Consider the following 24,693-nt stretch of genomic DNA (forward strand, 5'->3'; position numbering starts at 1 on the left):
GGCAAAGGCTGCACTTCACAGGATCACAGGATGTTAGGGGTTGGAAGGGACCCAAGGAGATCATCGAGTCCAACCCCCCTGCCAGAGCAGGACAATACCATCTAAAACAGATTACAGAGGAACACATCCAGACTGGCCCTGAAAGTCTCCAGAGAAGGAGTCCCCACAACCTCTCTGGGGAGCCTGTTCCAGTGCTCTGTGACCCTTACAGTAAAGAAGTTCCCCCTTGTGTTGAGGTGGAACTTCTTTTACTGCAACTTACACCCATTGCTCCTTGTCCTATCCCAGGGAGCAGTGAGCAGAGCCTGTCCCCATCCTCCAGACCAGCCCTCAGATACTTATAAACATTTATCAAATCTCCTCTAAGTCTTCTCTTCTCCAGACTAAACGGCCCCAGGTCCCTCAGCCTCTTCTCATAAGCCATGCCCTCCAGTCCCCTAATCATCCTCGTAGCCCTCCACTGGACCCTCTCCAGCAGATCCCTAACCCCCTTAAACTGGGGAGCCCAAAACTGAACACAGTATTCACACTAACCTCTTCCTTGATTGTCTAGTAGTGGTATGTATTAGTGTGGTGAATTTCCGTATCAGGGTTGAACCTATTGCTGAAGTGTGGGGCTTTCCCCCCCTCCCCTTATACCAAGGAAGCTTACTGGGGATCTGTAGGGAGACAGCCAATGGGAGAGGAGGGAATTTCAGGTAGCTACTCTTTTAAAGACTTTTCAGAAACTTATGTGAAAATGATTTTTACATTTGAGTGCCAGAAACCTTTTGAACTTGTGTACTTTGTGTTTTGATGACAGCCAAGAACCCAAACTTTCTACCTATCAAGGAATTGTTTGTAGTCTACCCTCTTTCCAGTCCTACATTTAGTACAAGAAACATCTTGGCTTTTTTTCCCTGTAAAAAATCAGTTGACCTTTATTTTGGTAATGCTCAAATAAAATTATTTTTGTGGTTGATTTCTCAAGCCTATCTTTAAAGTTATAAGCATGCAAATACTCTGAAAATTGGTTGAGGAATAAGTAATAAACTCTTTTAAATGTTTTTTTATATGTATTGGGTTTTTTTTGGATGTGAGGGTTTGGCTTTTTTTTTTGTGATGCTGCTTATCTGATCATTTAAATCCTAGTTGAATTATGTTGCCAGATTGTCTTCAGAAGGGCATGAAGTCAGCACACATGCTTCAGTAATATCTGGTTGTTTTACCCTTATGTTTCCAGTTGGCAATTTGAAATTATGGCTTCGACTGCACTTTAAATATGTGATAATAGCATGTGTTCTTAATAAGGGCCAGCACCATTTTGTTCAGATAGTGTGAATGGTTGTCACTCACATATGACAAATGCACCTTCATCTGCTTCTTTGATGGCCCCCTAAAAACCATACCCTCAAATCAGGCCGATGAAATTAGCTGCTGTGTAAATTGTGTGTCTGAGTGGTTCATTATCTAATCACCGTCAGAACCACAGTGATAAAGTAGATTGAAACAGGGACAAGGTCTGCCAGATGATTTCAGGCCTTTTTTTCTAATCCCCGTTTCCCATGGAAACACCAAGAGTCATTCAGAACTTCAGAATTCTTTGTCTCTAACTTCTTTTTTTTCCCCTTGCTGCATAGAATTGCATGGCCAGGGTAATTTGTAAGATTTTTCTTTCCACGAGGCTTTCAATCACTGCTGCCTGTATTAAAATGCTCTGCGATGTTCAATTTAGCTTCTGTGTTTGCTGCTGCTAGGTTAGATACTGTTAATTACAGTGGTACCTCTTTTCAGGAAAGAACTCTAGCCTGGCTCTCCTTAGGGGAAACTTAAGGATGTGCTAAGTGCTTTACTGAAATCCCGAAGTGCTACACTTTGTTTGTATCCATGTAAAGCTCTGAATTCTGGAATGGATGAGTAAATCAACAGACTAAACCAGTATGGTAGGAAATACTGCCTGTGGCACATGCATACGGGCACTATGACAGACTACTGACTTCACCTGGTAAACCCTTGTGCTTCTTAGTAGTACGGTGTGACTGCTTATCTGTCTTTCAAGCTTTATATGTAATTTAAGTGTTCTTTTGTTCTAGGAGCGTTTGAAGATGATGATATCACTCACGTTGAAGGAAGTGTAGACCCTGTTCGTGACATTGAAATAATACACGAGGAACTCAGACTTAAAGACGAGGAGCTTATCATGCAGAGTATAGACAAGCTTGAAAAAGTAGCTGTAAGAGGAGGAGACAAGAAATTAAAACCTGAATATGTAAGTAGATGACATCTGAAAGTAGGTCATTAAGTACTCTATGGAAGTGAAATTTTTGTGTTGCTGGGATTTGCTGTTGGTCTTCCACATGTATAATACGAAACACTGTTCAAGTATATTATTGAGTATATTAAAGTGATTATTGAGTTGAGAAATTATTAAAATTAATTATTAGCTGTGTTGAGTAAGATTTCACTGATAAAGCTAATTGTAGTTTGGACATGGCCTAACCCTGGGCCCCTCAATTCAAGAAAGATGCTAAGGTGCTGGAACATGTCCAGAGAAGGGCAATGAAGCTGGTGAGGGGCCTGGAGCACAAATCCTGAGGAGAGGTTGAGGGAGCTGGGCCTGTTTAGCCTGGAGAAGAGGAGGCTCAGGGGTGATCTTATTACTATCTACAACTACCTGAAGGGAGGCTGTAGCCAGGTGGGGGTTGGTCTCTTCTGCCAGGCAACCAGCAATAGAACAAGGGGACACAGTCTCAAGTTGTGCCAGGGTAGGTATAGGCTGGATATTAGGAAGAAGTTCTTCACAGAGAGAGTGATTTCCCATTGGAATGGGCTGCCCAGGGAGGTGGTGGAGTCACCGTCCTTGAAGGTGTTCAAGCAAAGCCTGGCTGAGGCACTTAGTGCCATGGTCTAGTTGATTGGTTAGGACTGGGTGATAGGTTGGCCTGGATAATCTTGGAAGTCTCTTCCAACCTGGTTGATTCTATGATTCTATGTAACTGTTATTCTCTTGCTGACACAACTTTATATGAGAATTGTCAATGTATTATTAAACTTAGATCCATGTCTGGTTGTAATTCAAAGTCTTGCAGTTACCTCTGAGTTAGTCATGCCACATGTGAAGTCTCATGTCAATCTTAGCATTCCTGTAGCCACCAAGTGAATGTATTTTCTTGATGTGGTTGCATTTTTTTGTCTTTTAATGCATGTTAAGCAAAAAAATGCACAGTTGAAATTAATTCCAAAACATAATGGAAAGCTATTTAAATGAGCATAATTATCACAGGGTAAAAGTAGTAGTGTTTCTTTTTAAATTAGAAATGCCTAATATTAACTTGAAAGGATATTTTTGTAAATGATTATTTTACTGCTGTTTGTCTTTTGAGTCTGCTACAGTAGTCTTGTTGCTAATTTTTCTTTATTTCATTAATCTTCTATTAAATTCTTCATGTAGTATACAAAGCTAATTATTACAGCAGTGTATCAGTGTGGAAATAGACTATTTATCCTTAACAATTAAAAGCAAGTACACCATTTTCTCCCTGCTTTCTCTTTTTCTGAGCTTCAGTTTCTCATCCTTCTCTTTGCCTCTTCCCTCCTAAGTATTACTTAATCTGTAGTTCACTCAGCAAAGTTTGTCATTTTGTGTTTGTGCTTTATGCTTCCTGTCATTGCTTGGGGGGTTCTATTCTCTCTGTGCACACATGCACAGGAAGTGCCAGGTTCTTGAAGTCGTGTTAGTCCACTAGTTCTGTTCTCAATAACAACTGTTACACTTGACCAGTCTCAGCTGAGTTTGTCAACAACGGTCTAGAGGTTTCAGAGGCATGGAATTCCTTTGTTTCGTGGAAAAGGCTGGCTGAAGAGAATGGGGGAAGTGCAAATTAATGCTCCCCTTAAGACAAAGGCTGCATATAGGAATTAGAGCCCCTAGGGAATCTCTTCAGGGAAGTGCTGCGGGACAATATGTCTGTGAGTCTGGCTGATTTTTTTTGAATCCCCTTGCTTGTCTTCTTTTGTGACTTGCATTATAAAGTAGACAGTATATGTTAATAAAATAGCCTTTTTTTTTTCGATGGTAAAGGCTGGCAAAAGCTTTGCCTGTTGGTTTTTCTTTTCCTGGTAAATCAATCTCTAGGCTTAGTCGCACATCTTATGCAAATACATTTGTGTAGTTGTAAGATGGCAATAGCAATTCTTGGTCTTATCTAGCCACAAGATGTGTTTGTTTAGATGTTCAGCCACTGGCTTGCGAGGTAGTCCTCTATAGTTTACTTGTCTCTTTTACTTTAGTGTGTATTCTGTTTCAGAGAAGGCCTGTGGTTGCATTTATATAGAATACTACATATTTGAGGTAAATTATTTATGGGTCAAGGAGAGAAACCATGCAGGACTGTCAAAAAAAAATGCACATAAAGATTATGCCTTCCTAAAGTAGTAGCCAAATAATAGGAGTGTATTTTAGCCATTTGATCATTCCATGCTTCCCAAGTCTGTTGCATTTTGCAGTTATCTTGTTGGGCAGAGGTAGTTAAGGGAATCATAGAAAGCTTTGGAATCAGTTAGGGTTGGAAGGGACCACAAGGATCATCTAGTTCCAACCCCCTTGCCATGAGCAGGAGCATCCTACCCTAGAGCAGGCTGCCCACAGCCTCATCTGACCTGACCTCAACCACCTCCCTGGGCAGCCCATTCCAAGGTCTCACCACTCTCATGCTGAACAACTTCCTCCTCACCTCCAGTCTGAATCTCCTCACCTCCAGCTTTGCTCCATTCTCCCTAGTCCTGTCCCTACCTGATAGCCTAAAAAATCCCTCACCAGCATTTTTGTAGGCCCCCTTCAGATACTGGAAGGCCACAAGAAGATCACCTCAGAGCCTCCTCTTCTGCAGACTGAACAGCCCCAACTCTTTCAGTCTGTCCTCAGAGGAGAGCTGCTCCAGCCCTCTGATCATCCTCATGGCCCTTCTCTGGACATGCTCCAGCATGTCCACATCCCTCTTGTAATAGTTTCTTCTCCAGTACAATTTGCAGTGTTAAGCAATTTGCTGCTGCTATTCAAGGCTTTCTTTTTCCAATACAGAAAAGTCATTAAGAGACAGCATAGACTGGAATCATATTTTTTTGTTTCTGTTTTTCTTTTCAAACAGGTTGCCTTCAAAAAAGGTGTAGGAGGAGAGAGGAAGGGGCTGGTAGGGGAGTTCTCAGCTTTAAAAGGGAAAAGTTACTTACTGTTGTAATGCATAGCCATTGCTAATATTCTTTCCATAGCAGAGGTCTGTAACACGTGGCTCTTGTTATTGCTTTGAGTGGTACCAGTCATTTTTTGTTTCAGTAAAACAAGGAGGTTATAAAGAAACGAACTTGGTATGTGTGTGTGTGTTTTGGTGTGTGTGGGATTGGTTTGTTTTGTTGTTTCATTTTTAATGCACAAAGTTTAAATTTTAGTTGTTCTCTGTTTCACTGTTTTCCTTTTTCCCATCCTTTTGAGAGTAATTTAAGGTAAAGACACTTGAGAATTTCAGGAGTTTTTAATTGGTTGACATATGTGAAAGTTGTGCCATTCATTCAGATAAAGATGTTACAAACTTTCTTACCTATATCACTTTCAGTCCTTTCACTGGCCTGCTGAACAAAAACATCTAGCAGTTGAATTGAACTTTTTGTTTGTTTCTGCATTTCTAGAGAGTGCTTTGACATCTCTTGAGGAAGAACACTATATAAAGTTAGGGAAAGAAGAAAATGGTGAGGAAAGAAAAGTAGTAATATTTGTCTTAGTCAAGTATGTTTTTCCTTTGCTAGTTTGTTGAATATAACAAATAACCTCAGTATGAAAAAGTTCCTGACTTCAGAGAAGCTGTAATCTCCCTGTGGCTCATGAGGCATCAAAGGGGATTTCATTGTGTGTTTCATGGAACCTAATTGAAAGTAGAAGTCATTCTTCCTATTTCATTAATATGAATTGTCTGGTTTAGAGGTTTCCCTTTATCAGTAAGTCTTCATAACTCTAACTCAATAGTCTGAAATGTCCAAAAGGTTTAGAGGGAGGAAAAAAAAAATCTGTCTGTATCAGTTAATAGCTTTTAAATCTGAGATTTCTATTTGCTTGCTCACCTTCTCACACCTGTCTTCTAACTTGTTAATTATAATTTTTTCTTGGCATAAACCCACATTGTGTAGAGTTGGTAAGTTCACCTTTGTGCAGTGACCTGTCTTTGCAGTTGAATACAGTGTTAACTGTTTGCCCTGTCTCTCAAAGAATTGATTTCTCAATCCCTTGTCAGCAGAAATAAGGTAGCCAATTGCTGTTAAAGAGACATCAATGAAATAATTTTCAAGTTCTACTTACAAATCAATGACACAATATAGTCCAAGATCAGCAGCATGTAATGTTGACACAGGCTTTTCATGTACAGTCTTCTGTTTTGCAAGTGTTCCCATTGCCTTCTTGGCAGTGGCTCTTTGCTCTTATTTAAGGGTACTATTCTTTCAGACTCAGTGTGCCTCTTAAGTATTATTTTGACTATCACCTTCTGAAGAGACATCATAGACTAAAAATACTTCTGTTATTTGCATGCATGAAAATAGCATGAATGAAGTTTCAGAAAGTAATCAGTAATTTGAATTTTATGCTTTAAATCTGGTTGTGGTATCTGCAGAGACATGAAAAAGATACTAAGTTAGATTTAACTATCAGTTCATTATTCATATATCATTTTGTGTAGCTGTACCTTTCAATGTAATATTCAATGTGTGGATTTATAGATGAAAATGTACAAACTTCAGAACTTGCTTAAAAATGCAATTTTTAATTTACAGGGTTTTGTCATGGGGACAGATGTCTTGAAGTTAATACAATGCAGTATAGTTAAGGGAATGTTATTGCAGAATTATTCTCTATTACCTTTCCTATGTGATTCAGTTCTTGCTCTTAGAGACTGACCCTCTGCAGTAGACAGCTATTCCTTCAGCTCTTGGTTAGTGCACCTAATCTTGAATTCCAGCACAGAATAATTCTTAGTGGCAATGGTATTGTGATCTATAGATCTGACCACGAGAATATTATTTATAGTGGAGTTCACACAAGTTATTGATGCTGGCAATATAAAGACAAAATCTCCAGGTCAGTATCAATGTCTACAGTGCTCAAGCTTCCAATTTTGTGTTGAAAGGTAGCTCTTACAGTAGGTCAGGATCAATGTTCACTTCATTTGAACTTGCAGTTTTCAACTGGAAGCAGTGCTTTTACAAGTCCTGTGTATGCTAGTTTGAAGCAGGCTAGAATGTTTTGGTGAGAAGAACTAGATTACAGGCTGTGAAAGGAAAACAATGGTGATGTCTACTTCCCTCACCATCTAGCTGAGATGTATGGGAAGAAGAAAGAAAAACGTTAGATAACACTCTTGCCATTTTTTGTCTCACTCTTGCTTGGGCTGCTGGCTGAGCAACATCTTGCTCTCTGACCTCACCTTCCATTTGGGCTAACCCACTTTGCTTCTTAACCTCTGGCCAAACCTTGGGACTGGGGTAAGGTTGAGAGGGGTAGAGGGAAGGTGCAGGGGTGTTTGAGAGCCCCTCCTGGGGACTCAGGTTTCTGGGAGGGGAGTTGTGTTTCTCTATTACATTTCACCTTGTATATTTCTGTCTATAACTGCATATACTGTAAATATCTGCTTGTATATTGTGCTAGCTGTAAATATAAGCTTCATTCATATTTCCAGAGCTGACTGAGTCTAGTCTGGGTGATTTCCAAAGTGTGGGAGGGCAGGGAACACCCAAACCATCACACTGTGAAACACCCAAATTCTGTTAAAAGTCTGTCAATTTAAAAATGAGATCAGTTTTTCACATGGTAGGCATTTTTTATCGGAGCAAAAGCAATGACAATCATGAAAAGAACAGTCATGCATTCCTTCTTTAAAGTAATGGTACCAGAACCCTGTGGTGCATATTTAACTTAGAAGTGAGGCATCCAGCCTAATTTTGTTACTGTGGTGGGCAGTTTAAAAGGGATGCTGAGATGCTTGAGCGTGTCCAGAGAAGGGCAACGAGGCTGGGGAGAGGCCTTGAGCACAAGCCCTATGAGGAGAGGCTGAGGGAGCTGGGATTGTTTAGCCTGGAGAAGAGGAGGCTCAGGGGTGACCTTATTGCTGTCTACAACTACCTGAGGGGTGGTTGTGGCAAGGACGAGGTTGCTCTCTTCTCTCAGGTGGCCAGCACCAGAACAAGAGGACACAGCCTCAAGCTACGCCAGGGGAGATTTAGGCTGGAGGTGAGGAGAAAGTTCTTCACTGAGAGAGTCATTGGACACTGGAATGGGCTGCCTGGGGAGGTGGTGGAGTCGCCGTCCCTGGGGCACTTCAAGGCAAGGTTGGACGTGGCACTTGGTGCCATGGTCTAGCCTTGAGCTCTGTGGTAAAGGGTTGGACTCGATGATCTATGAGGTCTCTTCCAACCCTGATGATACTGTGATACTGTGATCTAATACTTGGTATGGTGACATAGGCATAGAGTATGTCAGTCAGCATATATGTAAAAGTAGAAAGCCTACTTGATACTTCAGGTAGCTTTAATCCCTTCCTTTCTCCTCCCTTCTATTTAATGTCTTAGTCTTGTCCTGATAATACAGTAATGGTTTGAAAAAGGATTCTTGTTCATTTAAAATTACTGATGCAGTGTGGGAGATAGTTCACAAACAGCAGTGAGCTGATACATTCAGTTTCTTCTCATTACCAATATATACTAGGTGAAAACAAGGTGAAAATCTTTCCTTCCTGCAATATTCTGATAAATAGTATGGTGCTGAGGCGAATTTGCTGACCTTGTGCTGCAAGTGCTTGCCAGAGTTCTCATGGATGGCTCAACTCTTATTTCCTTTAACTGATGATGTCAGCTGGGAATATGCACCTTTTCTTTCATTCCAAATTGAAGATAAATACAGCAATGGATTGATGTGGTGGGTTTTTTATGTTGTTTTGGGGTTTTTTTTTGCTTTGCCATTTCCCCCCAGCCCCCATTTTCTTTGGTCTCCTTTTGTGAGGAGAGTTTGAGGCCAATTTGTTCCACTGGAGATGTAAGGAAAGCAGCCGTGTATGCATACACTGTTGATGTATTTTCTGCTGGTGGCAGTTACAATTAGTAACTTAGATGTTAAATCAGAGGGAATTGAGAAAATATTTATATTTTTAATGCATATAATTATGCATAAAATCTTTAGTGGACCATTTACTGTGCTTAATGTGGTATTTAGAGGAAATTAAAGTTCATTCTGGAGAACATTTTGAATGTAACAGGAAAATATTAATGGCAGATGTTTGTGAATTAATCAGTAGTAAAGCTTAACGTAGAAGTATGTTATGTGTAAATACACATTTGGGGTTCTTTTGATATTATCTGTCAAGGCTGATTTTTTTTCCTGTATGGATTTGAACACTGGATTAAATTAATTACTTTCATAAATCATGGCTGTCTGAATATGTCTAAATCCAAGCCATGGTGTAGTTTTTGAATAGTATACATATATGCCAAAATAGCTCCATATAATAATAGATTCATAGAGTGGTTTAGGTGAAAGGGACTTTTAAAGATCATCTAGGTCCAAAGTTACTGCTGTGAGCAGAGGCACCTTGCAGTAGACCAGGTTGCTCAGGGTCTCATCCAGCCTGGCCTTGAACACTTCCAGGGAGGAGGCATCCACAGATGGCTTGGGCAACCTGTTCCAATGTCTCCTCATTCTTGCTGTAGAGAATTTCTTTCTAATACCCAGTCTAAATCTACTCTCCTCAGGCTTCAATGCATTCCTTCTTGTCCTCTCACAACAAGCCCTTGTAAAAAGTCCCTTCCTGGCTTTCTTGTAGGCCCCCTTCAGATGCTGGAAGGCTGCTATTAGGTCTCTCCAAAGCCTTCCCTTCTCCAGACTGAAGAGTGCAACTCTTGCAGCCTGTCCCTGTAGGTGAGGTTCTCCAGCCCTTCTGATCATCTTTGTGGGCCTCCTCTGGATCCACTCCAGCAGTTTCATGCCCCTCTTCTGCTAGGGGCACCAGAACTAGATGCAGTACTCCAGATGGGGTCTCATCACAGCAGAGTAGGGGGACAGAATCTCTTCTCTCATCCTGCTGATCAAATGTCTTTTGGTACAGCCCAGAACAGAGTTGGCATTCTGGGCTGCAAGCACACATTGCTTGTGCATGTTGAGTTTTCATCAACTGACACCCCAAAGTCCTTCTTCTTGAGACTGCTCTCGACCCACTCCTTGCCCAGCCTGTATTCGCGATTGGGATTGCCCCGGTCCCCAAGTATAAGACCTTCCACTTGCCCTTGTTGAACTTCGTGAGGTTAGCTTGGCCCCACCTGTCAAGCCTGTGCAACTCCCACTAGGATGGCATCCATGCCTTCCAGCATGTCAACTGGACCACACAACTTGGTGTCACCTGCAAACCTGCAGAAGGTGCACTCAATCCCACTGCTTGTATTGCTGACAAAGGTGTTAAATGATGCTGGTCCCAGTACCGAGCCCTGAGGACACCACTTTTCACTCATTTGGGCAATGAGCTGTTGACCACAACTCTGAGTGTAGCTGTCCCGACAGTTCTTTATCCATTGAGTGATCCACCCCTCAAGGTCGACGCTTTTGCCATGTGGTGACCTGGATGTCATATGGGACAACATCACATACGTTACACTAGTCCAGATAGATACCAATAGTTGTATACTGACAAAGACATCTTCTTCAGTTGGCTTCATTCACATCTAGAAAAAATACATTTTCACATGAGATTTATTTGGAAGTAAGAGTATGTAGACTAATGCATTAAGAAAAGCTTAGTGGAACTCAATGGTAAATGTTTTATATTTGCACTTCTCAGTGCAATTTCCCTGTTCTGAGTGCCTGAACTACCAGAAATAATCACTTGTGGATAGATTGCTTTCTGTATTCTTGTCTGCTTTCTTTTTTGAGAAGCTACAAATGACTGAATCATTTTATGTATAACCCTTTGGTACTCTAAAGGACAACCCATGCAGGAGAATTTGAGGATTGTTGGCATGAGTTATGTTGCCTGGAATACCTGGAGGATGTTTTAGGTGAAGGTACTTGGTGAGATTCGTAAACACTATTAGCATCTAGCTCTGAGTAAATCTGATACCATGTACAGCTTGTACTGGCTCTATTTAGAAAGTATTGAATAGAAGAAAAGATAATGCACTTGTCCTAAATCCATTACTTCTCCCATTGTATTTTTATTAAAGTCAGTGAGCAAGGGAATTGTAAGAAATTAGACATTGTTTTGTACCACAGAGGAGCTCATTGTCACTTTAGCTGATGCAGTGCCTGACTTGCTCTCTTCAATGCACCCAGCTGGTACAGCTTAAGCACTTAACACAACTGGAAGAGCAACTCTTGACTGTCTACAAAAAGATGCAAAATTTGTCTTAGTTGTTCTTTAGAAATGCCTCTGATTCCAAACATTGTTTTTACAATAAATTCTTATTTTCTTACTTCAGTCTCCTTTAAATTGCTAGAAAACCTTCAAGGAAAGCAGAAAGCTGAGGCTCTGCTAAATGGAACTGAAAAAATACGCAGGAAAGCCATGAAAGGAAGAACTGGGCAGGATGCAGACCCTACACGATACATTAACAAGGAAATTGGTGTGCACACAAGGAATTGGGTTTGCTGCAGCACAGTTTAACTCGTTATAGAATGGTTTAGATTGGAAGTGACTTCACAGATCATCCAGTTCCAACCCCACGCCATAGGCAGGGAACACCTCCCGCTAGAACAGGTTGCTCAAGGCCTCGTCCAACCTGGCCTTGAGCACCTCCAGGGAGGGAGCATCCACAACCTTCCTGGGCTACTACTACTCTTTCCCTCCAACAACATAGTTCTCTCTCTATTCTGGAGACCAGATGGAATACTACTGAAGTAGATTAATCTCCTGCATATCTCACTTTCTTACAATATGGCTAAAAGAGAATGTATCTTTTATGGGGAAAAAGCTAACCTTTTTTCTAGCTTAATTACTGTAACTTTAATAAGCTGTGCCAGGGATTAGTACTTTGGCTCTTTAGAAATAAGATGCAGCTTTGGTCTGTATTTCATAGAATCATAGAATGCAGTGTGTTGGAAGGGACCTCTAGAGGTCATTCAGTCCAATTATCCTGCAGTAAGTGTAGACATCTCCAACTATGCATCAGGTTGCTCAGAGTCTCATCAAGCCTGACCTTGTATGTCTCCAGGAATGAGACCTGCATCACATCCCTAGGCAACCTGTTCCAGTATTCCACCACCCTCACAGTAAAAATCTTCTTCCTAATGTCTGATCTAAACCTATCATTTTCTAGTTTAAAGCCATTGCCCCTTATCCTATTAATACAAGCCTTTGTTAATAGTCCTTCCCCACCTTTCTTGTCAGCTTTCTGGAAGTCCACTATTATAAGGTCTTCCTACAGCCTTCTCTTCAAATTGAACAACCCCAGCAACCTCAGCTTCCCCTGCCTTTGTACAAGAGATGCTCTATATCACAGTATCATCAGGGTTGGAAGAGACCTCACAGATCATCAAGTCCAACCCTTTACCACAGAGCTCAAGGCCAGACCATGGCACCAAGTGCCACGTCCAACCTTGCCTTGAACAGCCCCAGGGACAGCGACTCCACCACCTCCCCGGGCAGCCCATTCCAGTGTCCAATGACTCTCTCAGTGAAGAACTTTCTCCTCACTTCAAGCCTAAATCTCCCCTGGCACAGCCTGAGGCTGTGTCCTCTCGTTCTGGTGCTGGCCACCTGAGAGAAGAGAGCAACCTCCTCCTGGCCACAACCACCCCTCAGGTAGTTATAGACAGCAATAAGGTCACCCCTGAGCCTCCTCTTCTCCAGGCTAACCAATCCCAGCTCCCTCAGCCTCTCCTCGTAGGGCTGTGCTCAAGGCCTCTCCCCAGCCTCGTCGCCCTTCTCTGGACACGCTCAAGCATCTCAATGTCCCTCCTAAACTGAGGGGCCCAGAACTGAACACAGGACTCAAGGTGTGGTCTAACCAGTGCAGAGTAAAGGGGCAGAATGACCTCCCTGCTCCTGCTGACCACACCATTCCTGATGCAGGCCAGGATGCCACTGGCTCTCTTGGCCACCTGGGCACACTGCTGGCTCATGTTCAGGCGGGTATCAATCAGTACCCCCAGATCCCTCTCTGTCTGGCTGCTCTCCAGCCACTCCGACCCCAGCCTGTATCTCTGCATGGGGTTGTTGTGGCCAAAGTGCAGCACCCTGCACTTGGAGCTATTGAACCCCATCCCATTGGACTCTGCCCATCTGTCCAGGCGGTCAAGGTCCCACTGCAGAGCCCTTCTGCCCTCCAACCCAGCCACATCTGCCCCCAGCTTAGTGTCATCTGCAAACTTGCTGATGACTGACTCCATGCCCTCATCCAGATCATCTATGAAGATGTTAAAGAGGATAGGGCCCAGCACTGATCCCTGAGGGATCAGCCTATTTTTGTGGCTCTCCTCTAAGACTCTCTTCATCAGGTCCATTTATGGTATTGGAGAACGTTTGCTCTCACTGAATCTGTCTAGCAGTTCTAGTCACCACACACACGATTTGTGTTGTTAAATGTACTGTTCTCAGAATCTGTCGTGAAGGTGATGTTTTTAAGGCTGTTGATGGAAGAAGATAACTAGCAAAATGCAAATTGTGCCACCAGGAACACACTGGATTTTTCTTATTTACAGTTACATTCTGAAACTACTGGTTAGGTGGTGTTGACTCCATTTAGTATAATGCAGTGTTTTTTTAATTACAGACCTTGTTACTCAGCCAGATAGCTACCTTAGGGAAGTCTGAGTATATTAATTATACACTTACAGCTTCATTTTGGGTGTGCTGTGCTGTTGGACTTCTGCACGAAATGAGAGTAGCTAAGAGCTACAGGTAATGTTTTCTGAGGAGCAGAGCAGTGATAGGATTTTTGACAACTGAAATGCTTTAATAAAAAGCATTTAACTGTTTTCAAAGTGTTAACTGGTTTGTTACTACATCTAGAAGTTTTGGAGGGAATCTATGAATGAATAAGGTGAGGAGAAACGCTCCATACTTCCCTGAAACAACTCCCTTTGAGGGGCAGGGGAAGGGAGACCTCCTGTACTCACAGTTACTCTTTGTAGTAGCAGAGACTTTTGCACTCCCTGCAGGATCATAGAAAATTCACTTGCACTTTGAAGTGTGAAGTGATAATCCTCACAACTGCTTACTTCTCTATTAAATTTGCGGAATTTAATTACATGCCCTGCTAATTTACAACAAAAAAGGCACAGTTGTCTGATGCCAAGTAGGCAAGTGAGTTTTCCAAGCTTCAGTTTAGTCCCTCACGCTGTACGAGGAATTTGGCATCGGCACATCTTATTACTATCATCCATCCAGAGAGTTTATTAATGTGTGCACATTTTTCTACACACAGTGTCTCGTGAGCACGTCTTGACAAATCTCCTGAATGCAACTTTAATGTATTTATAGTAGTTTATACTGTTGGGACTTGAACAAAACATTGCTACTCAGCATTTATGGATTGACTACTTTCCACCTATGGAAAAGGAGAGCAGGATCTGTGCATGCATATGGCTAAATATACTCAGTATTTACAGTCTCAAGTTGTGCCAGGGTAGGTATAGGCTGGATATTAGGAAGAAGTTCTTCACAGAGAGAGTGATTTCCCATTGGAATGGGCTGCCCAGGGAGGTGGTGGAGGCACCATCCCTGAGGGTCTTCAAGAAAAGCCTGGCTGAGGCACTTAGTGCCATGGTCTAGTTGATTGGTTAGGGCCGGGTGCTAGGTTGGACTGGATGATCTTGGAGGTCTCTTCCAACCTGGTTGATTCTATGATTCTGTGTGCTGAGTGTATTGCCAAGGATGTAGTCAGAAGTGAGCTGATGTTTAATACAGTAGTATATGATGTTCGTGAAGTTTGCTGTGTGTCATGTGTATTGACAACCAGAAGTAAATTGGATTTTGGAGGGGATTTTGGTGGCTTTTTGATTGATACTTGTTAAAATGTTGCTGGCTGAAAAACAACCAGAATACTCATCAAACAAGCAGTAGTGGATGGTTGTACTTGTGACAGATGGACCTTGGAAGTGTGCAACTGGGAAGGCCAAATCTAATGAAACAAAGTGGATCATTGCTCTGCAGCCTGTTAATAAGCATCTCGGAGTTGACTACAGTAGTGAATAAGTGCATTTAAATGACTTACAGTGCCAGTGAAGATAAAAAGATCAGTTCATGCTCTTTCATCTGGCCTAGAAGAAGCAATCAATAAAACTAAAAATGGTGTTGCATGAGATCTAACTGGAAATGTGCTTTCTGCATTTTGTGTGGTTTAGAGTATTGAGTTAGGAGAGTGAAAAAGGAATATGTGGAAATAGTTACTTGTTTTAATATTGTCATTACTATTTAATAATTTCTTGTTAAGGGATCATCTAGTATTTAATAATTTCTTGTTAAGGGGTCATCTTAAATCTCATTTAAACGGGACACTGATGCAGGGCAATTTGAGTTCATCTTCCCCTCTATTTTTTTTGTTGTTTTGTCATTCATCCTTTGTTTTACATTCTTCAAAGTGCCCTGATAGTCCATCAGAAAATTTGACTTTGAATAATTATTTTCTGTTTTCCTGCCTCACAGGCCTCAAACACAAATGCTGCATGGGCTTTTAAGTTTCCATCTTTAAGGAAATCTTCAAACACTTTGTCTCCTTCTCTATAAAACCTGCATAAAATTGCAAATGTACAAGCTGCCTGTTCTCCCTAGTATATCCAGTTGTTGGCCAGCCTTCCCTCTGGCTGTTAGCCATGCATTGCTCTTGCAGAACAGCAATTGCTAACAGGTACCTAAATGAGAACTCTGAAAATTGTCTGGTCAAAATGGGTTTAGATGTGTCACCATAGGTAGCAAGTGTGGAAGAGTCCTGGTTGGCAACTGTGTGCTTTAGAAAGAACAAACTTCATTTGCTATGTTGATACTTGGAATTCCCTTGATGTTGTGTGTTCTGTAGCTGCCCATATGGTGTGACTGAAAACAGTTTCATTGCTACTTAAGCCTAAAAGATTGGCTTTAGCTTGTGATGTAACGTTTTTCCTCTCCATTTTTAATCAACTCAAATTTACATGCAATAATGCATTGTTGTTGTTGGGGAAGCTGTAATGCTGAAAGTGACCTGGTGTAGGTACCTTCAAAACCGGTATTAAACCTGAAGTGGTGTGCAATCAGAATTCCTTCACTGCTGAACAGGAATTTTGGAGATTGCTTTGATTCTTATTTATCTATTTAATCAAAAGCCAAAGATAAAGATCTTAGATGAAAAGTACCTGTTGGTAGAATTGCTTCCCTTATCTTGTTTGTACGGATCAATTAAAAAAATCAAAAAGCACATAGGGTTAAAGATAAGATGGTACCACTGTTTTCTTCTTCATGTGTAATCTTGTTGCATGTCTCTACATAAGCTGTTCTGGCCACTCATCATAGTAACCAGCTGGGCCATTTCACCTGCTGGAGCCATTAAAGAGGACTCTCTCCCCCTAGATTAATCCCCTCCGACATTAGTTTTTTGCTCTGACAACTGGAGCAGGCATTCAGAATTTGCAGGTGGCCAGTGTGACGCACATAATTGCCTACAATTTTAGGCAATGAATAAAAATGGTCTACATTACTTGTCAAAGGTTGTATATGCAGTGCCAAGTGAGATCTATGGGAAGCCTTTTAGGGTTTAAAGAACAGTTAATAGCAAAGCTGCACAGTGCTTTTTTAATCATAATGCATTTGTAATATAGCACTTTGATCTTCTCCTTGTAGGAAATGGTGTTATATTAGCCACTTTTAAACATTTATGAGTGAAATTCAGTTATAGGAGAGTAAAAGTGATTATTCTTAGGCAGAACATGTTAGATTTCATTAAAAGTTTTAGCTTGCCCCTTCCTTGTTAAAATCTGTGGGGAGTCCTGTTCCTGGAGGGTTTCAAATCAGGATCTGAAGATTTAGAGGAGCTTTTTCTTTTCTTCCCCCCCCCCCCACCCCCAAGCAACTACAAGACTAGAAAAGACTGTAGTAAATACTCATGTTATTTGTGGTTGTTTATAAATGTGCTTCAGCCACATAGCATTAAGCACACAAAAAATGTTGTGTGCTCAACTGTTGAGGGAATATTTCCTTGCATTTTAAAGATCTTAATTCTCAGTTGCATCAATTCTAACCTAAAACATGCATTATTTAAAGCATGATAATAAATTATCTACAACAAAAAATAGGCGACTCTAAAATGTACTACTCCTAGAAGAGCAGAGTTTGACCTTTCAGACCCAAGAGCCTTTTATTAACACCTGCCTGTAAGGAGAACCGTGCCACACGCAGCTTTCGGATTCACAACCACAAAACTGATGAGGAAAGGCTTGAAGGGTTCAGTTTGTGTCACTTGCTGTTTGCCGTTTCCATTTCACAGATGATTAATCTTTCTGTGAAGAAAGGCCAGAGAAACAAAGCACATTGGGCTCTTCCTGCAGTTACTCCTTCTGAATGCACACTAGCTTGCTAACTAAAAGGCCTTTAGATTTCCTGCCGAGAGAGATGTTCTGAAAGTGAATGCAGCTGGTTGGAGGTCACCAGTGCAAGGCTCTTGCCATTGTGTAATGGAGGCTTTGGCAGGTTTCATTTTGGGGGGGAGGGAGAAGGTGTTGGCAAAAAATTAATGCGGAATAAAAAAGGGCTTTGGCCATTTGAATTAATTTCTTGAAGGGTGGATCACCAATAATAGGCTCAATTTCTTTTGCTCACAATTTAAGAAAAAAAAGAAAAGATATTTGCTCTGTTTTTTCCCACCCATTCCCTTTTCTTAATGGCATGTTTATATTGTACGTGGTCTCTCCTGCTGGATGCTGAAATGTCTCATCTCACTGAGTTTGAAAAACAATCTCAAATGTACAGATTTCCACATACATTTTATGAGCTCTGCTAATTTTCGTGGTGGCAAGAGATGATACTTGAGTATTGTGTACTTAACTTCCTAATGATGGGATTTGTTATCCCTCTAATAATTGATAGTCACTTATAAAGCAGCGTTTTCTGGTTTGTTTTTTTTTTCTGGTAGAGTAAAAATGTTATTGTCAAGGTAATAGGTAATTTTTAATTTGTGTGTTAAGTTTTGAATCTTAATATATACAGGCATTGTTTATGGAAGAGAATGGTCTGATATCCAGCTGAGTTTTTTACTTTGTTTTTTTTCCTTGCTCTTGCGTAGGATGTAATGTGCAAAATCAAGACATGGGTAATAGATGAAAAGAAAGCTGTCCGCTTCTATCATGATTGGAATGACAAAGAGGTAGGCTATAAATACAATCCCATGAATTGACTTCTAATTTTGCTACCTGTTACTGCCTTTTTCTGAAGGTGGTTTGGTTGGTTTTGTTGTTGGGGTTGTTTGTTTGTCCTGTTGATGGTGTACTGAATGCTACATTTATCAGCTGATAAATGTTGCGTGTTAAGCAGTGGTCTGTGTATTGCGCTTTAATTTTGTTGCCTTCTCAGATAGGCCATGAGGAAAATGGTCATAAAATTAACTCAGGTTTGTATCTGTTGGTTTTTTTTTTTTTTTTTTTTTTTAATTTTTCCTCCTGTATTTTCATTTCCAGATTGATGTTTTGAACAAACATTTGTTTTTTACTTCAAAACCCATGATCTACTTGGTAAACCTCTCTGAAAAAGACTACATTAGAAAGAAAAACAAGTGGTGAGTGTGTTCAGGTTAAATATCTAAATTGATGTTTCTGGTTTATATTTTTCAATGGTGAATAATTCATTGTGCCTTAAGATCAGCAAAGATATTAATTAAACTAGGAGTAAAAACTCATGTTGCATTTCTGTAACTTCTTGTGCTTCTTTTCACATGCTCCTTGAGTACTGTGCGTATGGAAAAACCTCTGAGGGGAAGTGCAGGATAGAAACGAATATGCTTCCCTTATATTTTTATATGAATCCATTAACTGTGCAGCAAATAAATTTGACTGAGAAGTAGTGATTTAAATAAAAACATGTTTTTGTCATGGTATATAATGCTGATTGTCTGAACCAACATCTTTTTCATTCCAAAGAACTAAAGCTCTATGAGTCTTTCAAACTAGGGCAAAGTTGCACGTGGTAACGGTACTGTTCCGTTTGCAGTTTGGTGCTTGCTTTCTTGGCCACCACTTGCACTTTGCTTGTGGTTTGCAGGCCTGTTTGATGGGCTTTAGTGCTATGAACAGTGCAGGTTTTAGTCAGATATTCCTGGTATCAGTGTTAAGACTGAAGTACGTGATCAGACTATCAGACATACGATGAACTGGATCAAGATCTAGTCCTAACGTGGTAGACATATGGTGGGGAGTACATCATTTAGCACATCATTGGAAGTTCTAGATGGGATAAATGTTTGGTTTGTGGAGGAGAGAATAAGACTGTGTTAAGGATACATTGAAGAAAAATATACAGGACTATATTTAGTTTAAAAACCCAACCAAATAACAAACCTTTTCTTAGTATTCAGATCTTTAAACACTGTTCTTGTGAGCTGCTTTGATAACACATAAACCAGTGTTTGTGAACAGATCTTTAAACACTGTCCTTGTGAGATACTTTGACAACACATAAACTGATGTTTGTGAACAGATCTTTAAACACTGTCCTTGTGAGCTACTTTGACAACACATAAACTGATGTTTGTGAACAGATCTTTAAACACTGTCCTTGTGAGCTACTTTGACAACACATAAACTGATGTTTGTGAACAGATCTTTAAACACTGTCCTTGTGAGCTACTTTGACAACACATAAACTGATGTTTGTGAACAGATCTTTAAACACTGTCCTTGTGAGCTACTTTGACAACACATAAACCAGTGTTTGTGAACAGATCTTTAAACACTGTCCTTGTGAGCTACTTTGACAACACATAAACTGATGTTTGTGAACAGATCTTTAAACACTGTCCTTGTGAGATACTTTGACAACACATAAACTGATGTTTGTGAACAGATCTTTAAACACTGTCCTTGTGAGCTACTTTGACAACACATAAACTGATGTTTGTGAACAGATCTTTAAACACTGTCCTTGTGAGCTACTTTGACAACACACAAACCGATGTTTGTGAACAGATACATGCATGTAACTCACCCAAATAAATCAGAAGTATCTAAAGCAGAATATCTGAATTCTCCTAAAGTACACCCTCTGTTTCTCCCTGTACTTCATTAAGTACTTAGATGCACATGGTTTCAATTTTCTATTAAAAATTCTCATTTCCATATGATATCAAAGAGTGAGAAGGCTTTAAACTGAAAAATAAACATTCATAGACTGGAAGCCAAAACAATAATTAATGTCAGATGGTTAACTCCAATAAATCATTAGAATAAATTCTGTGAAATTACTGCAACTAAAACTGTCCTTTTGATAATCCAAGACATTTTGGGTTAGTATTAAAGAACAAAATTTAACCTATTTTATAGCAAACCATCACAAGCCAAAACACAGACTTTGGAATAAACTCGATAACCAGCATAGTGATGTAAGCTTTTCATATGCAGCCAGCTTCTATGATTTCTTATCAATTTCTTTCTTATTTGCATGGGTTTTGGGTATGACAATTTTAAATATTAAAAGTTGTCCTACCCAAGGAAGTCTTTAAAGTCAGGATATTGGTGTTTGTTCTGTTACTGTCAGGTCTTACTTTTGAAGTACAAATGTTGAGGTTTCCTAAGGTTAGCTGTAACAGTACAGACATGAAAGTTTGTGTGAAAATGGATGAGTTGGTTTCCCTCTCCTAAAAAAGATCCTCGCACCTGTATTTGGATGATTACAGGTAGAGCTCCCTGGCTCTAATTGTACAGTAAATACCATTTCTCAGACCCTAATGGTAGACAGACTACTTAAGAGACGCCAGTCTGTGATTTAGCTGTCGCCAGTCACCCTGTGTTTTTTGTGAGACTAGTTGTGATGATGACATAGTTAAACACAACTGAAAGCAAATTCTTGTATAAATTGCAATTTTTAATTTGTAAAAAATGGGAGGTTTGAGCTGAGGGATCGTCTAATGAAATGGTTTAACTGTTTCTATTGTAATTAATTATTTTGTTTTAAAAAGTATACCCAGATCTCATGGATGTCAGTGTAATTGTAGCTGAAAGATCAAAGCCCGGGTAGCTGAGTGATGTTCCAGAAGAGAATTTACCACATAGCCATTTTCAGTACAGTTTCTGCCTCCTGCTGTTCCTATTTTCCCTCAAGCTAGCCATTGACTACCCCCTGTGCATCCCTGCTCGTAAAAAATGATTGAGGAAGTATTTGTCATGTATTTATGAGTGGGAAACATTGTGTGATAGGGAAAGGCATCTACTAGAACCAGGAAGATTGCCATTTTCTTTCATTCAGCCACTCTGCCACAGCTTTAAATCCTCTGTTTATGCAACATAGCTTTTATATTTAAGAGCAGAATAAATGTTTTCTATGAAGGTTGGTAACAGGAGGCTTTTGTCATTTGTGTGGTGCAAGCAGATGTAAATGATTAGAATATAGTTTACTTCTTAGATGCCACTTAGTTTCTGATTTTAATTTTTTTGCATTTTGAGAGGTAGAAGTTGATATTTGAAATGCAAGCCACATTTAGACTAGTTGTTCAACTTGAAAAAGTTTATTTCTGAGCTTAATTCATGTTGCTGCAACAAAAGGAAGGTTCGTGTAGGAAATGCTCAGCAGTAAAACGTTTTTGTAAGACTTTTACAACTATAAAAGCATTTAGAACAGCAAAGGAAGAGGAGAGGATTTTGAGTTGTGGGTAGAGAGGAAAGCTAAAATCACCTTTGTTTTAATGGGTCACTCTTTCAGAATTAATTAGTGTTTTAATTAATAGTTGAAACACACTTACCTTGAAGTGCTAACATGTTATTTTTCAATCCAAGAAAAAGAAGGAAACACAGTGAAAGATAGGACTATTGTGTGTTTGAGTAGGTATATTGACCTTTTGAAAGATGTAAAAACTGGAATGGCTCCAAGCAGTTACTTGCTGGTTTTAACAATGTTGAATTAGTCATTCAGTTGATTTATGATTAAGACCTAGCCCCTGAAGAGAAGCTGACATGGCAGCTGTGTTAGTCGCACTTGTGTTGTGATCAGATGACAGTAATCATGATGTTGTATGAGGGAATCCACTGAAACCATTCTTACTACATATTGCTGTGCTCTAAATGAAGCTCTTTTAGAAATAATTAAACAAAGCTCTTTGAAAAATAATTCCTGAGGCTTTTGTGTGGATGTAGCACTACCTTAACGTGATACACGTGGATTTCAGTTTTACTGTGGAAAGAGTGTAAATAAGCTTATTAATTTTCAGTTAGAATTGCTTTCTGAATCATAGAATGCCCTGTAAATCCAGGACATGAGATTTATCAGCCCTCCACCTAATTAAAGGTTTACATTTTATCCTTGCTAAACAGGGTGCATTTAGTCGGTCATAACATGGATTCCAGTTCTGAAATACAGTGAGCTAATTAGTGAGCGAGCATAGTGGACCATACTTGGCATACTGTTTGCTTTAGTAATTTGGACTTACTCTTTACAGTGAGCACCAGGAATACTGTGTATGTCAGAGCTGCATAGGTTGATCTTTTGACTAAGCAAGTGATTTTTTTTCATCCTACGTATAGACTGTAATTTAAAGAGCTGATTATGCTGCTAAAGATTTGCTAACATCTGTGGGGTTGTAACTAAGTTGTCTGAGGCTTGACAGAGTTTTTTGAACATGATTTTCTCTAGCATAATTGAGACTTGTATGTTCCAGTCTGTGTTAACGTGGTTTTCAATGGATTGTTTCTCAAAATGTGACAGTAGCCATTGCTGACCAAAATAAGCTGACTGTTGATGGGATGGGACACCTCTCTGCAAGTGTCCTACTCTTTTGTATTTAGAAAGGTGGTATATGTAACCTTTTGCCCATTCATTTTTATCATATTTTTCATGTTCTTAGGAGAGAAGGGGCATAATTAGGTCAGATGAAAGGTCTGGTTTTTCTGGTGTCATGTTTCTGACAGGCCACTAACAGATGTCTAGGGAAGATTATAGGAACAGCTTAAGCAAACTCTGTGCACCCAGCTTCTTGCAGTCTGTTATTGTAGGACTAAGCAAGATATGATAAACTTGTGGGTAATCATTTTTAACTTATTCTGTGAATTTAGCCATTGACCTTTTCAACCTGAGTATACTTTTGGCATCCCAATATCCTGAAGCAGGGACTTGCACAGTCTAACTATGTGCTATGTGGAGAAGTACTTCCTTATGCTTGTTTTGGATCTGCCACATCATAATTTGATTTGATGCTCCTTAGATCTTGTAGTATGAGAGTGAATAATCCTTTTCTATTTATCTTTTCCATATTGCTTCAGATGTTCCAAGTATTAAAAAAAAAGGGGGGGGAAGGAGCAGGGGGGGACCAGGAAGGGAAATCTGACATGAAGGAAAACATATCAAGGATGAAGTGCAAGAAAGACTTAATAGGCCTGAGTATGAAATATTCTGTTTCAGTCTTTAAGTTGTAAACTGGTTAGAAAAGAATGTAGCTTGGGTGGTTCTGGTTGTATTTCTATGAGTATGTGTCCAGTGGTAGAACAGATCTAATAGTTGTATGTTCACCATCTTAGCAGAACAGCAAGGCAATGTCATATGCTGGTAGAGCAAGAGGATGGTGACAAGAGAAGAAATACTGTCCAGAAGGTTTTCAGAGCTTCAGTACTCTTGTTAAAGACAAAGAAAATTTAGAAGAAACTCACCAATAAAAATCCCTGTGCTCCCAAACCTCCACTTCCACCCTTAAATAATGTTTGCTTTTAGAAAAGCCCTGCATGTACTAAGTTTATGCAGACTTTTCTCACATTGGTTAGCAATAAATATTTGATCTCTATGTTAAGAAAAAATCAAGTGGAGAATTTTCTAGTAATATTTTACCTGCATTTCGGTTTGAGATCTTTCAGAAAGACATTTTAAAAAATCATAAGGAACAAAGATTAATGGAAATGCTAATAATAATGTGCCATACCTTGAAGCAAAGCATGATTTAACAGCTGGTGTAAGGATGGCTTTGGGGAGGAAAGGGAAAGAAGAGTTCTCGTTTGGATCATAGAATCATAGAAAGAATCACAGAATCAACCAGGTTGGAAGAGACCTCCAAGATCATCCAGTCCAACCTAGCACCCTGCCCTATCCAATCAACTAGACCATGGCACTAAGTGCCTTATCCAGTCTTTAAATACCTCAAATTGTTTACCTTCTAAAAGGGGAGATTTGGCAGTTAATGAGCCTGTGCAGAGACAAACAGAATGACATCACTTAGGGCACAGCTAGTGGCAAATACCAGCACATTACCTGAGTGTGGGCAGAATGCAATTTTCACTACCTTCGTCTTCTGAATGACATTTACTTTCTGAATTGCATTAAATTTCTCTTTAAATGATGTGGCCTATTTAATGCTGCTATTTTGTATGTGTTGAGGGGGCTTCCCAGCAGCTGCTGGATGGTAGAAAATCCTTCAGTTTTGGAGCTGGCTGGTTTGCAGTTGGAAACTTCTGTTTAGTTTCTTGAAAAATAAATTCTGCTTAAACAGCACAATGTGGTACTGCTTCTTTCATTTAATGGGGAGATTTACAGCCTGAGCATA

The 24,693-nt window shown here is 40.0% G+C and overlaps 1 protein-coding gene across 2 annotated transcripts in view; it reads left to right on the forward strand.

Annotated features, from left to right (window-relative positions):
* OLA1 (Obg like ATPase 1) overlaps nucleotides 1–24,693 on the forward strand; it is a 120,458-nt gene that overhangs the window by 57,764 nt on the left and 38,001 nt on the right. For both annotated transcript variants that reach the window (XM_064162445.1, XM_064162436.1), the window contains exons 5-7: nucleotides 2,073–2,248; nucleotides 18,250–18,330; nucleotides 18,641–18,738. In XM_064162445.1, coding sequence (XP_064018515.1) covers nucleotides 2,073–2,248; nucleotides 18,250–18,330; nucleotides 18,641–18,738 — 355 coding nt within the window. The remainder of the gene's footprint in view (nucleotides 1–2,072; nucleotides 2,249–18,249; nucleotides 18,331–18,640; nucleotides 18,739–24,693) is intronic.

The sequence above is a fragment of the Pogoniulus pusillus genome, chromosome 2, assembly GCF_015220805.1.
Source record: "Pogoniulus pusillus isolate bPogPus1 chromosome 2, bPogPus1.pri, whole genome shotgun sequence".
NCBI classification, from domain to species: Eukaryota; Metazoa; Chordata; class Aves; order Piciformes; family Lybiidae; genus Pogoniulus; species Pogoniulus pusillus.